At 48.8% G+C, this 16,895-nt stretch overlaps 1 protein-coding gene across 1 annotated transcript in view; it reads left to right on the top strand.

Moving 5' to 3' along the window:
- The first annotated feature begins 5,042 nt into the window (after window positions 1-5,042).
- Window positions 5,043-16,895, top strand: part of HHIPL1 (HHIP like 1) — a 36,856-nt gene continuing 25,003 nt past the window's right edge. Inside the window, exon 1 of the mRNA XM_064292988.1 lies at window positions 5,043-5,395. Coding sequence (XP_064149058.1) covers window positions 5,117-5,395 — 279 coding nt within the window. The 5' untranslated portion in view covers window positions 5,043-5,116. The remainder of the gene's footprint in view (window positions 5,396-16,895) is intronic.

Genomic DNA, 16,895 nt, shown 5'->3' with positions numbered 1-16,895 from the left:
TTCAGACAACTGCCTCTTGGTCTATATAAGGTTCTGCTTGAAGAAATTGAAGATTTTTACCAACTTCTGTAGTCTGAAATTGATCAAACATGCAGTGAAGATACATTGATAATTACAGGTGATTGGAATGCAAAAGTTGGAAACAAAGAAGGGTCAGTATCTGGAAAATGTGGCCTTGGTGACTGTAAAAATGCCATGAGGGCATCATCTGACCTCGTCCAACATCACAAGGGGAGAGAGTCATCAGCATCAGCCTAGGGCTGATTCCCATGAGGTGGAGGTCAGGCATACTTGCTCTCTCCAACCTTCTTACAAATTCTGACACCAGCCACCCCTCCCATGACACTCTTTCTCTCTGGGTTCAAAAATTTGTTGCAATGGCCGCACAGACATACTCATAGACAATATTCACAATTATGGGGTTTATTAAGGAAGTAACAAGTTACAACCCAGGATCAGGATCAGGAAGCATGTAGGTAAAGTCTCCCTCCTTCAGTGCAGGGCAGCTGTCTCAGCAACTCTCAGCTGTTCAGGCCTTCTCTCAGTCTCCTAAAGACAGGCTCCTCTTAGACCCCTCAGGACAGACCTCCTTATTGGCCCTCAGCCCCACCCAGGCCTGGCCTCTGCCCTGCTTGGGCACGTGTCACAAAAGTGTTTAGCTTCACCGATAAGTTCCCAGAGGCACCCCACTCCACCAGCAAGCCTCTTGTCCAAATGCGCTCAGCTTTCTCACCCTGGAGGTTGGCACACCCACTGTAGCCACCTTGCTCCGTGGACCAGGAAGCCCACTGCACCATCTCATGCTGGTCTCCTGATTCTGCTGCCACCATTTCTCTGCTACTATTTCTCACCGTCTTCTACCATCTCTGGTGTTACAGCTCTTTCTCTCTCTCTGCCTCCTGGGTCTAGGAGGTTCTCAGCTCAGGGGCGCTGGGTCCAAAAGATGTGCTTCACTCTCATCTCTTCTTTCTTGATGGTAGTGAGGTTGCCCCTCTACTCTGGGATTTGCTCTCTTCTAAGCCTAGTGAGATGGCAAAACTTACCTATTCCCTCATCAGGGTTCCATACACTTTATTTGCATAGTCCCACCCCCACAGGGGTTCCATGCATCTTATTTGCATTATTAGCAAGCTGTCCAATCCCTTCGTGGGCCACAAACACCTTATTTGCATAGCCCCACCCAATCATTTTGTAGGAGTCGCAAGACCATGGGGAGAAAGGCCATATAAAAGCAAATTCATCACACTGCAGTGATAGGAATGACACTGGAGATTTCAAGATAGGATTTTGCAAGGCCAATGACATATTTATTGGACATACAGACATACTTTTTTTTCAACAACATAAGCAACAACTATACATGTGGACCTCACCAAATGGAATACACAGGAATCAAATGGACTACATCTGTGGAAAGAGATGTTGGAGAAGCTCGACATCATCAGTCAGAACAGAGCCAGGGGCTGACTGCAGAACAAACCATCAATTGCTACTATTTAAGTTCAAGTTGAAGCTGAAGAAAATTAAAACAATTCCACGAGAGCCAAAGTGTAACCTCGAGTACATCCCACCTGAATTTAGAGACCATCTCAAGAATAGATTTGATGCATTGAACACTAATGACCAAATATCAGAAGAGTTATTGGATGACATGAAGGATATCATACATGAAGAAAGCAAAAGGTTGTTAAAAAGACAGGAATTTCACTTTTTGTTAAAATGTCATGGGGGCAGAGTGCCTGACCTCCTCTAACTTCTCAATGGGGAAGAAGAATCAAGATCAACAGCCCAAGGCTGATTCCTATGAGGCAGAGGTCAGATACGCCTCCTTTCTCCACCATCTTCACCAACTCTGACACAAACTGTCCCCCCACAGCACTCTCTATTTCACTCCAACTTTCTTCTTGCTTGCATGGTTTCTAATGAGAAGTTCTCTCTAATTCTTATCCTTCTTCCTCTATATGTAACTTTTTTTTTGTTTTTCCCTCCTCTCCTTGAAGATTTTCTCTTTGTCTTTGGCATTCTGCAGTTTGAGTATGGTATGCCTTGGTGAAGATTTTTTTTTTTATTTATCCTGCTTGATGTTCTAAGATTCCTAGATCTGTGGTTTGGTGTTTGTCATTAATTTTGAAAAATTCTCAGCCATTATCACTTCAAATATTTCTTCTGTTCCTCTCTCTCTTCTTCTGGTATTCCAGTTATGCATATGTTATATATTTTGAAATCGTCCTGTAGTTTTTGGTGTTTTGTTCTGTTTCTTTCATTGCATTTTAGTTTGGGAAGTTGCTATCGACGTATGTTTAAACTCACTGATTCTTTCCTTGTTGAAGTTCAGTCTACTGATGAGCCTATCGAAGGCTGTGTCACACTGGGCAGATTCCTGACCCACTCTGGACCTGTTTTCTCACCTGTGTAATGGAGTGAGATGGCAGAAGGGGGGAGCTTAGACTTGCAGACCTGTTTTTAAAACTCTGGAATTTTGGCTACAGTGGCCTTCTTAGGATGTAAAAACTGAGAACAGGTGTATTGATGGATACAGAACTTAAGCCCCTGCAGGTCATGCTGTGAGCTAGGACTAATGAGGCTGTAAAGCCACTGGACAAAGGCCAACCCGGCAGAGAAGGGGAGATGTAAGTATGGTCCAGGGAGGGATGGGCTGGCAAAGACCAGACACAGAATGTATGGGAATGCGCAGAGTGCCCCCTCCCAGCTCTGACCACAGAAATGTGGCTGGAAAGGACCCAGCAGAAAGATGGTGATCCCCATGCTGCCAAGAACCAGAAAGATGGGAGAGGCGGGAGACCCTGGGATGGTGGAGCCACCAAGAAGATGGGCTCTGGGTCTCCCCAAGTCTCTCTCCCCTTGACTTCAGGAAGCAGGCCTTTTCTCAGATCAGATCAGCCAGCACAACTTCCACAAACCTGTGGAAACATCAGGTGGAGATGATATGCATTGAGCCTACTGCCCAGTAGCTGTTTAATAAACATTTGTTGAATGAAAAAATGCACAAAGCTCTGGGAGGCTTTTTACTGGGGTGGGGGAGGGGGTTCAGCATGACATCAAGAAGCTGGTCTCTGATTGTGCCTGGGTGCCTGGCTGGACTGGGGGAGGTGGTATGGTGGGTGTAGAGGGGAAGGGTAAGAGGTTTGCCTGCCTATCTCCTCCAGAAACTCCTTTAAGAATGACACTGGGCACTGACAAGGCTGTCCCCAAACCTCCTGCCTGTGTCCCAGGTTCTGTGTCACTCCCTGTACACCCATCCAGGGCCCTGCATTAAAGTGTTATTATCACTCTGTTCCAGTTCCTGGCCGAGAAGACACGGCCATTGCAGATGCCCTTCCTGGGCCCGCAGTCCTCAGATCCTGGCTCTGCCCTTGTCCTGGTCTATGTGCAGTAGACCCCCCTGCTGTTGCAGGTCTCAAGGCTGCCTCACTGGCCCTTGTTTGGCTTCTCAGCCTTTTTGCCATTGATTCTCTGCATTAAATCCCTTGTGTTTCAAACACATTTTGGTCTTCCTGGATGGACACCCTAACCGATACAACCCTAAGTGATACACCACACCTGCTCAGGTCACACACTTCTGGGAGCTCATGGCCCTGCAGAATTCAATCCACCCCCTGTCCTGCCATGAGAATGGGTGTAAAGACAAACACCTGGTTCCCCAGGGCAGCCCAAAGAGACCTGCAGAGGAGGGGTGAGTGAGTTGGGGCCATGAGGGTTGAGTAAGAGTTTGCCAGACAGAGAAGGTGGGGACGGGTATTTTGGGGAGGAGCATGCACTGAGGCCCACCTGGGAAAGTGCCTGCGTGTTTTCAGTGCTGTGAGATTCCAGGGAGGGTGAGGCAGTGTGTGTGGATACATGAGGGGATTGTACAGTGGGAGCTGAGCTGAACACCAGCCTGCTCTGAATGTTACATGCCAGCGCACTCTAAGAGTAGTCCTGGAATTTCTTGCATCAGCTTTTCCTGGGAGGCCATCAGAGTCTCTGGGCCCCAAAATCCCCATTTCAAGGGGGCTTGTCTGCTCACCAGTGGGGCCCAGGTGGTACAGTGGTTAAGCATTTGGCTGCTAACCAAAAGGATGGCTGTTCATACCCTCCAACTGCTCCTTTGAAACCCTACAGGGCAGTTCTGCTCTGTCCTATAAGGACTCTATGAGTTGGAATTGACTGGGTGGCAACGATTTTTTTCGGGGAGGGGGAGGGGAGAGTGGGTTGTCTGCTCAGGAGAGTTTGCAAACCACTGCTCTAGGCTCTGGGAGACCCCAGGACTGTTCAGCAGGGAAAGGACCTGATGGCATTTGCCTTTCAGGAAAACCACACTGGCTCAATGTTGAGAGTGGCCTGTGGGCGGCAGGGGAAGTTTGGGGCTGCTGTGGAAGATGGTCCCATACCTCTGGTGGGTGATAAAGGGTGGGGGCTGGGGTGAGGACTCAAGCATGGACAGCCTGATGCCCACCCACCCTCAGAAGGTAGACACACCAGGGCTCCCTACTCTGGAGTGGGAGAGAGGAGGCCAGGTGGGTCCCAGCTGTAGGGAACTCTGCTGGCCCAGGAAGTGAGAAAGGGAAGGTGCCTGGGTGAGAGCCAGGGATGGGCTATGGAGGTGCCTCCTCTTCTCTTCCCATCCCAGGCCTGGGTTTCACTTTTTGAGCCCTGGGGCCACACTGCCTGCCCTTTCCCCTCACCCCCTTTTTTAAGTGGTCCTGTGAGAATTCCCTGTCCCTGGCTCCATGGTCCTCTCCCTGGCCTGGCCCACGGTCGGAGATGGGACTGGAACCCTGCAGTGCAAGCCTCGGCCTGGGGCTCGTGGCCTCCCGGGCTAGACAGCGCTGGGGAGGAGGCAGGGCCCCAGGAGAAAACGGGAAACACCCTACGCGAGCTGGGGCTCCTGGGGAATAGGCCACCGCCGCTTTTTTTTTTTTTGGAAAAGCTCCTCGCCAGGAGGCAGGGTCTGTCCCAACAACTGGAACAGAGGCGGTGCCGCGTTCCTCTCTTTTCACTACTGCCGGTGTCCCCGACCAAAGGGGACCTCCTAGCAGGGGACTCTCCAGCTCCACGGAGGCGGGCGCTCGGGCGCAAAGGCCTCGCCTCCTCCTCGGGCGGGCCGAGCAGCGGCATGGCGGGCCGGCGGGCCGGGGGTGGAGTGCTGCTGGCTTTGCGGGCGCTGCTGGCCTGGCGCGCGCTCCGGACCGCCGCGCACCCGCAGTGCCTGGACTTCAGGCCGCCCTTCCGGCCGCCGCAGCCGCTGCGTTTCTGCACTCAGTATTCGGGCTTCGGCTGCTGCGCCGCGGAGCGCGACGAAGTGCTGGCCCGCCGCTTCGGGGCCCTCGCGGCCAGCTTGGATGCCGCCGTGTGGGCTGCGTGCGCCGGCTACGCACTCGACCTGCTGTGCCAGGTGAGAGGGCGCGCGGGGACGCTGCGTGCGGGTGTGGCCGGGCGCCCGGCTGGCACTCCAGCCTCGGTCGGGCCCCGCGGGGCGGGGACCAAGATGAGCAGTGGGCTCTGCCGAGGGCGTGGTCAGAGGTCCGGACTTGAGTTAGTGGGGGACGGGCGTGGGACTAGGGCGGGGGAACACTGCCCCATGGGGGTCCCATCCTCCAGCCAGACCTTGACGCAGTTCCTCAGACCCTGGGTGAGCCCATGCCTTGGCGCTCGTGGCCACCTCTGTTGATACTGTGTCGGCGTCCTGGATGGTGCCCCCACCTGGCAGAGGATCTCTCCCGCCTCAAGGCCAGCTCCAGTGACACCTCTTTGGAGAAACCTCCAGGCCTCATCTCCAGCTGAGGGTGGGTCCCCTTCTGCCCATGCCAACTTGTGGTCTGATTTGCCAGTAAATGACTAGATCCTGGGGTGGGTTAATGCTGCTTGGCTGAATGTAGAGATGGGGACCTCAGAGGCGGGGAACCCCTGAGACTGGCCCTTCACCCAGCATCTGGGCTGTGAGAGGTGTCCTGAGGGGCCAGCACAGGGTCCCAGCCTTCCGATCGCCCAGGGAAGGGGGTGTGGGGGAGAGGCAAGGGGCTGACTTGGAGTCACTTGTACTGGGGTTTGATCCTGGCTTTGCCACTTCCTGGCCGCATGATCCTGGACATGTCACCTGGCTCCCCTGCACGCCAGTGACATCACCTATAAAATGGGGACAACCTTAACCGCCCCCCAGGGCTGCTATGCATATTAAGTGACACATAGTAGCAGCTCAGGTGGCGTTTGGGTTGAGTTTCTCCAACACCTCCTTGGCTGCACTCGCTTCCCCCAGAGAAGGTCCAGAGAGAACCAGGGACTTGCCCAGGGTCACACAGCCCAAGGGTGGCCGAGGTGAGGACTTGGGCCACACTCATTACTGGTGGGAGCAGGGTGTCTGGGTGGGAAATAACAGGGTCTGGGAGTGACAAAGTGTGGTCCAGCCATAAAGAGAAATGAAGTTCTCATGAATGCCACGTGGATAGGCCCTGAGTGAAAGGAGTCAGACACAGAAGGGCAAATATTCCATGCTCCCACTAACTTGAAATATCTAGAATAGGTGAATGTAAAGAGATCAAAGCTTATTAGTGGTCACCGGGGGTGGGTGGGAGGGAGAAAGGGGGAGTCATTGCTTCAGAGTCCCTGAAGCCTCTGTGAAGGGTGACAGAAAATTCTGGAAACAGATAGTGGTCATGGTTGCACAACACGATGAACGTGGTTAACGCCACTGAATTGTACACATAAAAAAGGTTGAAATGGCAAATGTTTTCGTTATATATATTTTTACTACAATTTTAAAAGGGGGCCTGGGGGTGGCTAGGACAGGGGTCATGGAGAGCTCCAGAATGCAAAGGGCAGCACAGGAGGTTGGTGGACTGTACTGAGCCCCCGTGCTGTGCATCTGAGGGGCCAGAGTAGTCTGACCCAGCAACCACCTCCCTCTCTGTCCAGGGGGCTCCCGAGACCAGGTCCTCTGGCCTCCCCGGTCACACGGCAGGATCCTGCATCCACTCCCCATTTGTTAATTTCACGCTTCCTATGTGTCAGGCTCGGCAGCTCCAGCTCCTGTAAGGGGACAGGTCAGAGGAGGGAGGGAAGGGTCAGTCCTGAGATGGCCCCTTGTGGAGGTTCCTCCCCTTTCTCGGGAACCTTCCCAGGACCCCTGGCTTAGGTGACCAGCAGAGGCACTTGGGGTGACCTCATGTCTGGAGTGAGCTTGGGGAGGGCAGCAGAGGCTGGATCGTGGTGTCCCTGGCGGGGCCTTGCGGGAGGGCCAGGAGAGGGCTGGAGGAGGACTCTGCTTGCTGCCAGAGCCAAGGCTGTGTCTGGTTCCAGCATCCCCTATTTCCACTGGGGTGGTGGCTGGTAGTCTTATTTACAGGTTTCAGTCAATGATGGCATTCACATCTGCCTTGGGACAGGAGAGACATAAACAGATGTCCACACCCACAGCCCTCCTGGGACCCCCCCACATCTGACACCCACAGCCTTCCTAGCACTCTGCCCCCACATCTGACACCCACAGCCCTCCTAGGGTTCACCCCCCCCACACATCTAACACCCACAGCCTTCCTCTAGGACTCCCCCTCCCCCCCCATATCTGACACCCACAGCCCTCCTCCAGATGCCCAGGCTGGCTCCTTAGCCCACAGGGCAGCTGTCCCTCCTGGCCCCTTCAGATTCTTTCCTGGGCCTTTGCCCACATCCGGCTGATGCCTGTGCTGCCTGGTGACACTGGGCGCCCAGGCCGGCAGTGGGGTGGGTGAGAGCCATCCCACATAACTAATTCTCGTGTATCGGAGGTTCCCGGCTAAGTACCTGAAGTCACCAAAACGTGATTTCAGATGGAAACCTGTGCCCCGTGCACTCTGCAGCTTCCAGTATTCTCAGACATTTCCTAGGACCCTGTTAGGGGGCTGTCCCATGCTGGGTGCTGGCCCAGCCTCAAAAGTTCCGGTGTTTAGCTCAGGAGACAGGCTCATGCAGATGCTCATGGGATGTGCGAAAGCTGCCCGAGGGCCACAGACCACTGTGTGGGCACTGTCACATCGCAGAAGTCAGGGGAGGATCCCTGGGGGAGGGGAACATTGAGGTGGGCCATATTTGAACATTCACCACACAAACTCATGTATGATCTCTATGTACTCCTCCCAACCACACGATGAGGGTGGAATTCTTTTTTCTGTGTACAGATGGGGACGCAGACACAGACAGGTTAAGAAACTTGCCCCAGGTCACAGAGCAATGGTGGACTCTCTGATTCCAAAGCCCTTCCCTCAATCGGTTTGCCATACTGTTTCCCTTCTTGAAGCCCCACTGTGTGCCCTGGAGAGTCTCACAGTGTGGGGTAGACAGACAAGCAAACCTATAATTCAGTCCTAGCCAAGCAGGCCAGCCCAGCCACCTCTGGCAATGGGTAAGGTGAGCAGAAATAGATCGCTCACCCCGAAAGCTATGCGATTCACTACGATTTGGTGGATGTTGTATCCGATACACGGACAGAGCCTGTGGGAGCACCTGCGAGGGCCCTGGGAGGAGTCAGCACCCCGGGAGGATGAAGAAGCAAGAGTAGGCTTTTGAGTTGGGCTTTGAGTCATAAATAGGAGTTTGGCAGATGCAGAAGTGGGTGAGGTGGTAGAGCATCTGGCTGGAAGGACATGGCTTCCTGAAGAATGGGTGGTGGAGACAGAAGCCTTCAGAACTTGGGACCATGAGTCATGGGTGTCTGTGACTGCATAGGGGCACCCTGTGGCAGACAGGTGGGCAAGGCTTCTGGCCTCTGCCTTGACTGGCCCTGAAGCTGGGCAGTGCAATGCTGGGTCCCCATGGTTTTCGGCCACTGCCTCTCTGACCGCTGCGAGGCCCAGTTGCTAAGTGTCCTTCCTGCCAACAGCAGTCATGCACCCTCTGGTCATTTCCTGCTTCTGGACAGCCCTGGCTGGACACCAGGTTTGAAACTGTGTGTGAGAGTACACAGGCCAGGGGTTAGGGACCGAGGGACACTGGGGCATGGTGCGTGACGCTGAGACCTCCAGCCTGGCTCTGGGGCTCTCCTCGCTCCCTCTGCATTTCAGGCTGGGCTTTGGCAAGTGGAGGCTCTGGATTGGCTTCCAGGCGTCTGCTCTGCTTCCCATGTCTCAGCACCAAGGTTGGTGTCTGGCACCTGTTGACACATGTTGACTGAAATGTCACCGACTCCTCAGGACAGCACCGGCCTGGGCATCAGGAGGCCTGGGGTTGAGCCCCCCGTTTTTGGCATTATGCCTTCTTTAAGCCTTTGCTTGCAATGGCCCGACCTTGCAAAGATCAGATGAGGCGTGTGTGCACTCAGTTCCTCCCCGGGCCACCCAGGCCGCTCTGGGGACTGTGGCAGCAGAAGGCTCCACACAGAGGTCCCAGGCCTGGCTGTCAGGCCCATCAAGCTGAGTGGAGGAGGCGAAGCATGGTTTCCCATTTGGTCTAGGGCAGTGACTGGCCAGAGACCTCCAGCACCCACACACACGTAGTGGCCCTCGGCTGGTCCCGTGGGACTTGGTCCCACAGCAACAACAGAGGGGCCAGGAACCCAGGCCGTGGTGTGACCTGAAGCTGCCATTGTGTAATGGGAGCGAGCGGCCACTGGCCCGGAACCTGAAAACACAGACTGGGAGGGCTTGCTGCCCACGGGCCCCCCATGGGAGCTGGCCTGGCCTGGCCTGCCTGTGAGGGGGGCGTCAGCTATCAGCACCCCCTACTGCGGCAGGAGCGTCCCCCCAGGCCTCCTGGGGCCTAGAGTTGAATCAGCCTGGCCTTTCCCTGGTGAGCTCGCGGTGGAGGCGGGGCGTCAGACACAGACGGAAATAACGACAGTGCTACTAAGGGAGGAGGTCCTTACAGAGCCTGGGGAGCTCTGTGCTGGGGTCAGGTGCAGGGAGGAGTCCCCGGGTGGTATAAATTGTTAAATGTGTGGAACTCAGCTGGAGACGCCTCAGAAGACGGTCTCGGAGATCTGTTTTTGAAAGGTCACAGCCATGAAAACCCTGTGAAGAATAGTTCTACTCTGTACTCATGGGGCTGACATGAGTCAGAACTGACTGGAGGGAAACTGGTTTGGGTTGTTTTTGGCTTGGAGTACAGGGAAGGTGCCTCCACAAGGGGGCTTAGCTGGGCCTTGGGGGCAGGTGGTTAGGAGGCAGCCATTGGAGTCAGGCAGCCTGTCTACTCTGTGGCTGTGTGAGCTTGCTGGGATGGCTGCCTTTTCAGAGCCTCAGCTTCCTCATCTGTACAATGGGAATGATAGCATACCTCCCTGGTGCAGCTGCCTTGAGGAGGAAGCATGGATTCCCATGGAGTACCTAGCAGTGTGCCTGGCCCACAGGTTGCCCATATACCCAGAAACCGTTGTTATCGTTATTACTATTGCTAACAATGGCCCTGGACAGAATTCTGCCAGCCAGAGAAGAGAAGAGGGAAGGGCGGCCCCGCAAAGGGAACAGCATGTGCTAAGGCTCAGAGGTATGAGCTGGGTGGAGTGTCAGGAAATGAACTGTGGGGCAGGAGGTGGAGCAGACAGTACAGCGGGGCCACAGCCAGGTGGGGGCGTGCCTGGGTGCCCCTGCTTGGGCTGTCCACCACTAAGGACTAGTCAGGAGAACATTATATATTACAGGCAGTCCCTGGGTTATGAACGTCTGACTTACAACCCGTAGTTATGAACCAAGCCCCGGAAAGCCTACTATATTAAAAACAACGGTTCGTAGTAACAAACGGCTGCTACCTTGCAACATGCATCAAAACATTATATTACTGTATTATTGTGTTAAAGATGTTTGAGTGTATCTGGAAGTGTTTCTTTAATGTTTTACAGGCCACGCCCCAGGGAAACCCCCTTTACCTTGGATCAGGGTGGTGATCTGAGTAAGGGTGGTATTACAATCCCACCCTAATCCTCTCAACATAAAATTACAGTCACAAAATGGAGGACAACCACACAATACTGGGCATCATGGCTTAACCAAGTTGATACACATTCCCCCCTCCAGGCTGTAATTTTTTTTAAAATAAGTTTTATTGTGCTTTAAGTGAAAGTTTACAAGTCAGTCTGTCACATATAAGCTTATATACACCTTACTACATACTCCCATTTACTCTCCCCCTAATGAGTCAGCCCACTCCCTCCTTCCAGTCTCTCCTTTCGTGACCGGTTTGCCGGTTTCTAACCCTCTCTACCCTCCCATCTCCCCTCCAGACAGGAGATGCCAACACAGTCTCAAGTGTCCACCTGATACAAGTAGCTCACTCTTCATCACCATCTCTCTCCAACCCATTGTCCAGTCACTTCCATGTCTGATGAGTTGTCTTCGGGAATGGTTCCTGTCCTGGGCCAACAGAAGGTTTGGAGGCCATGACCGCCAGGATTCTTCTAGTCTCAGTCAGACCATTAAGTCTGGTCTTTTTATGAGAATTTGGGGTCTGCCTCCCACTATTCTCCTGCTCCCTCAGGGGTTCTCTGTTGTGCTCCCTGTCAGGGCAGTCATCGGTTGTGGCCAGGCACCATCTAGTTCTTCTGGTCTCAGGATGATGTAAGTCTCTGGTTCCTGTGGCCCTTTCTGTCTCTTGGGCTCATAGTTATCGTGTGACCTTGGTGTTCTTCATTCTCCTTTGATCCAGGTGGGTTGAGACCAATTGATGCATCTTGGATGGCCGCTTGTTTGCATTTAAGACCCCAGACGCCACATTTCAAAGTGGGATGCAGAATGTTTTCATAATAGAATTTATTTTGCCAATTGACTTAGAAGTCCCCTTAAGCCATAGTCCCCAAAGCCCCGCCCTTGCTCCGCTGACCTTCGAAGCATTCAGTTTATCCCGGAAACTTCTTTGCTTTTGGTCTAGTCCAGTTGAGCTGACCTTCCGTGTATTGAGTATTGTCCTTCCCTTCACCTAAAGTAGTTCTTATCTACTAACTAATCAGTAAATAACCCTCTCCCACCTTCCCTCCCTCCCCTCTCTCGTAACCACAAAAGGATGTGCTCTTCTCAGTTTATACTATTTCTCAAGATCTTATAATAGTGGTCTTATACAATATTTGTCCTTTTGCCTCTGACTAATTTCACTCAGCATAATGCCTTCCAGGTTCCTCCATGTTATGAAATGTTTCACAGATTCCTCACTGTTCTTTATCGATGCGTTGTATTCCATTGTGTGAATATACCACAATTTATTTAACCATTCATCTGTTGATGGACACCTTGGTTGCTTCCAGCTTTTTGCTATTGTAAACAGAGCTGCAGTAAACATAGGTGTGCATATATCTGTTCATGTAAAGGCTCTTATTTCTCTAGGGTATATTCCTAGGAGTGGGATTTCCGGGTTGTATGGTAGTTCTATTTCTAACTTTTTAAGAAAACGCCAGATAGATTTCCAAAGTGGTTGTACCATTTTACATTCCCACCAGCAGTGTATAAGAGTTCCAATCTCTCCGCAGCCTCTCCAACATTTATTATTTTGTGTTTTTTGGATTAATGCCAGCCTTGTTGGAGTGAGATGGAATCTCATCGTAGTTTTAATTTGCATTTCTCTAATGAATAATGATCGAGAGCATTTTCTCATGTATCTGTTAGCTGCCTGAATATCTTCTTTAGTGAAGAGTATGTTCATATCCTTTGCCCACTTCTTGATTGGGTTGTTTGTCTTTTTGTGGTTGAGTTTTAACAGAATCATATAGATTTTAGAAATCAGGCACTGGTCGGAGATGTCAATCTTTCCCAGTCTGTAGATGGTCTTTTTACTCTTTTGGTGAAGTGTTTAGATGAGCATAGGTGTTTGATTTTTAGGAGCTCCCAGTTATCTGGTTTCTCTGCGTCATTTCTGGTAATGTTTTGTATTCTGTTTATGCCTTGTATTAGGGCTACTAACGTTGTCCCTATTTTTTCTTCCATGATCTTTATCGTTTTAGTCTTTATGTTTAGGTCTTTGATCCACTTGGAGTTAGTTTTTGTGCATGGTGTGAGGTATGGGTCATGTTTCATTTTTTTGCAAATGGATATCCAGTTATGCCAGCACCATTTGTTAAAAAGACTATCTTTTCCCCAATTAACTGACACTGGGCCTTTGTTAAATATCAGCTGCTCATATATGGATGGATTTATATCTGGGTTCTCAATTCTGTTCCATTGGTCTATGTGCCTGTTGTTGTACCAGTACCAGGCTGTTTTGACTACTGTGGCTGTATAATATGTTCTAAAATCAGGTAGAGTGAGGCCTCCCACTTTGTTCTTCTTTTTCAGTAATGCTTTATTTATCCGAGGCTTCTTTCCCTTCCATATGAAGTTGGTGATTTGTTTCTCCATCACATTAAAAAATGTCATTGGAATTTGGATCGGAAGTGCATTGTATGTGTAGATGGCTTTTGGTAGAATAGACATTTTTACTATGTTAAGTCTTCCTATCCATGAGCAAGGTATGATTTTCCACTTAAGTAGGTCCTTTTTAGTTTCTTGTAGTAGTACTTTGTAGTTTTCTTTGTATAGGTCTTTTACATCCTTGGTAAGATTTATTCCTAAGTATTTTATCTTCTTGGGGGCTACTGTGAATGGTATTGATTTGGTTATTTCCTCTTCGATGTTCTTTTTGTTGAGGTAGAGGAATCCAAGTGATTTTTGTATGTTTATCTTATAACCTGAGACTCTGCCAAACTCTTCTATTAGTTTCAGTAGTTTTCTGGAGGATTCCTTAGGGTTTTCTGTGTATAAGATCATGTTATCTGCAAATAGAGATAATTTTACTACCTCCTTGCCAATCTGGATGCCCTTTATTTCTTTATCTAGCCTAATTGCTCTGGCTAGGACCTCTAGCATAATGTTGAATAAGAGTGGTGATAAAGGGCATGCTTGTCTGGTTCCCGTTCTCAAGGGAAATGCTTTCAGGCTCTCTCCATTTAGAGTGATGTTGGCTGTTGGCTTTATATAAAAAAAAAAAATTTTTTTTTAATTAGCCCTTTATTGTGTTGAGGAATTTTCCTTCACTTCCTATTTTGCTGAGAGTTTATCATAAATGGGTGTTGGACTTTGTCAAATGCCTTTTCTGCATCAATTGATAAGATCATGTGGTTTTTGTCTTTTGTTTTATTTATATGGTGGATTACATTAATGGTTTTTCTAATATTAAGCCAGCCTTGCATACCTGGTATAAATCCCTCTTGGTCGTGGTGGATTATTTTTTTGATATGTTGCTGAATTCTATTGGCTAGAATTTTGTTTAGAATTTTTGCATCTATGTTCATGAGGGATATAGGTGTGTAATTTTCTTTTTTTGTGATGTCTTTACCTGATTTTGGTATCAGGGATATGGTGGCTTCATAGAATGAGTTAGGCAGTATTTCGTCATTTTCTATGCTTTGAAATACCTTTAGTAGTAGTGGTGTTAACTCTTCTCTGAAAGTTTGGTAGAACTCTGCAGTAAAGCCATCCGGGCCAGGGCTTTTTTTTGTTGGGAGTTTTTTGATTACCGTTTCAATCTCTTTTTTTTGTTATGGGTCTATTTAGTTGTTCTACTTCTGATTGTGTTAGTTTAGGTAGGTAGTGTTTTTCCAGGAATTCATCCATTTCTTCTAGGTTTGCAAATTTGTTAGAGTACAATTTTTTGTAATAATCTGATACGATTCCTTTAATTTCAGTTGGGTCTGTTGTGATGTGGCCCATCTCGTTTCTTATTCGGGTTATTTGTTTCCTTTCCTGTATTTCTTTAGTCAGTCTGGCCAATGGTTTATAATTTTGTTAATTTTTTCAAAGAACCAGCTTTTGGCTTTGTTAATTCTTTCAATTGTTTTTCTGTTCTCTAATTCATTTAGTTCAGCTCTAATTTTTATTATTTGTTTTCTTCTGGTGCCTGATGGGTTCTTTTGTTGCTCACTTTCTATTTGTTCAAGTTGTAGGGACAGTTCTCTGATTCTGGCTTTCTTCTTTTTGTATGTGTGCATTTATCGATATAAATTGACCTCTGAGCACTGCTTTTGCTGTGTCCCAGAGGTTTTGATAGGAAGTATTTTCATTGTCCTTGCATTCTATGAATTTCTTTATTCCCTCCTTAATGTCTTCTATAACCCAGTCTTTTTTCAGCAGGGTATTGTTCAGTTTCCAAGTGTTTGATTTCTTTTCCTTAATTTTTCTGTTATTGCTTTCCACTTTTATGTCCTTGTGGTCTGAGAAGATGCTTTGTAATATTTCGATGTTTTGGATTCTGCAAAGGTTTGTTTTATGACCTAATATGTGGTCTATTCTAGAGAATGTTCCATGTGCGCTAGAAAAAAAAGTATACTTTGCAGCAGTTGGGGGAGAGTTCTGTATAAGTCAATGAGGTCAAGTTGGTTGATTGTAGTAATTAGGTCTTCCGTGTCTCTATTGAGCTTCTTACTGGATGTCCTGTCCTTCTCCGAAAGTGGTGTGTTGAAGTCTCCTACTATAATTGTGGAGGTGTCTATCTCACTTTTCAGTTCTGTTAAAATTTGTTTTATGTATCTTGCAGCCCTGTCATTGGGTACATAAATATTTAATATGGTTATATCTTCCTGGTCAATTGTCCCTTTAATCATTATGTAGTGTCCTTCTTTATCCTTTGTGATGGATTTAACTTTGAAGTCTATTTTGTCAGAAATTAGTATTGCTACTCCTGCTCTTTTTTGCTTATTGTTTGCTCGATATATTTTTTTCCATCCTTTGAGTTTTAGTTTGTTCGTGTCTAAGTCTAAGCTGTGTCTCTTGTAGGCAGCATATAGACGGGTCGTGTTTCTTTATCCAGTCTGAGACTCTCTGTCTCTTTATTGGTGCGTTTAGTCCATTTACATTCAGCATAATTATAGATAAGTATGTGTTCAGTGCTGTCATTTTGATGCCTTTTTATGTGTGTTGTTGACAATTTCATTTTTCCACTTACTTTTTTGTGCTGAGACGTTTTTCTTTGTAACTTGTGTGTTCCTCATTTTCATAGTATTTGACTTTATGTTTGCTGAGTTGTTACGTTTTTCTTGGTTTTTATTTTGAGTGAATATACCATAATTTATTTAACCATTCATCCGTTGCTGGGCACCTTGGTTGCTTCCAGCTTTTTGCTATTGTAAACAGTGCTGCAATAAACATGGGTGTGCATATATCTGTTCGTGTAAAGGCTCTTTAAATGTCTGCTTTTGGCCTATTGTATGCTGGAAATTGTCATAAACCAAACCAAACCCACTGCTGTTGAGTCAGTTTCAACTCCTAGCGACCCCATAGGGCAGAGTAGAACTGCCCCATAGGGTTTCCAAGGCTGTAACCTTTACGGAAGCAGAATGCCACATCTTTCTCCCATGGAACAGCTGGTAGGCTTGAACTGCTGACCTTTAGGTTAGCAGCCGAGCACTTAACCACTGTGCCACCAGGGCTCCTGAAAATGTCTTAGGCCCTGGGGTAGCAGCAGTGAACAAGACAGGGAAGAATTCCTGCCCTCTTAGACTTTTTTTTTTTTTAGACTTTATACTCTGAGAAGATAGAAAATAAACAAATTCATATTTACTGTAATGTCAGGTTAATGCAAGGGTTAAGAGCTCAGGCTGCTAACCACAAGGTCAGCAGTTCCTGTTCACCAGTCACTCCTTGGAAACCCTATGGGGCAGTTCTACTCTGTCCTACAGGGTTGCTATGAGTCAGAATTGACTCAACGGCAGCGGGTTTTTTGGTTTGGATAATGTCAGGTAATAGTATTTTTTTTTTTTTTAAGCTGATGAGGAAGTGATCCTTGACAGCTAAATGAAGTAAAGGAACAAATCCTGCAGAGATGGGGGTGGGGCATCCTGTCAAAGAAGAAAATGTATATAAAGTGCCCCACACCCTTCTGGGCACACAGTAGGTGCTTCAGAGTGGTGGTTGTGGTGGCTGGTGGTGGTGGTTGGTGGTGGTGGTTGGTGGTAAAACGAAAACCAAACC

This window comes from Loxodonta africana, chromosome 10, assembly GCF_030014295.1.
Source record: "Loxodonta africana isolate mLoxAfr1 chromosome 10, mLoxAfr1.hap2, whole genome shotgun sequence".
NCBI classification, from domain to species: domain Eukaryota; kingdom Metazoa; phylum Chordata; class Mammalia; order Proboscidea; family Elephantidae; genus Loxodonta; species Loxodonta africana.
Note: the sequence above shows the minus strand (reverse complement) of the source record. Positions and strands in the feature narration are given on the sequence as shown.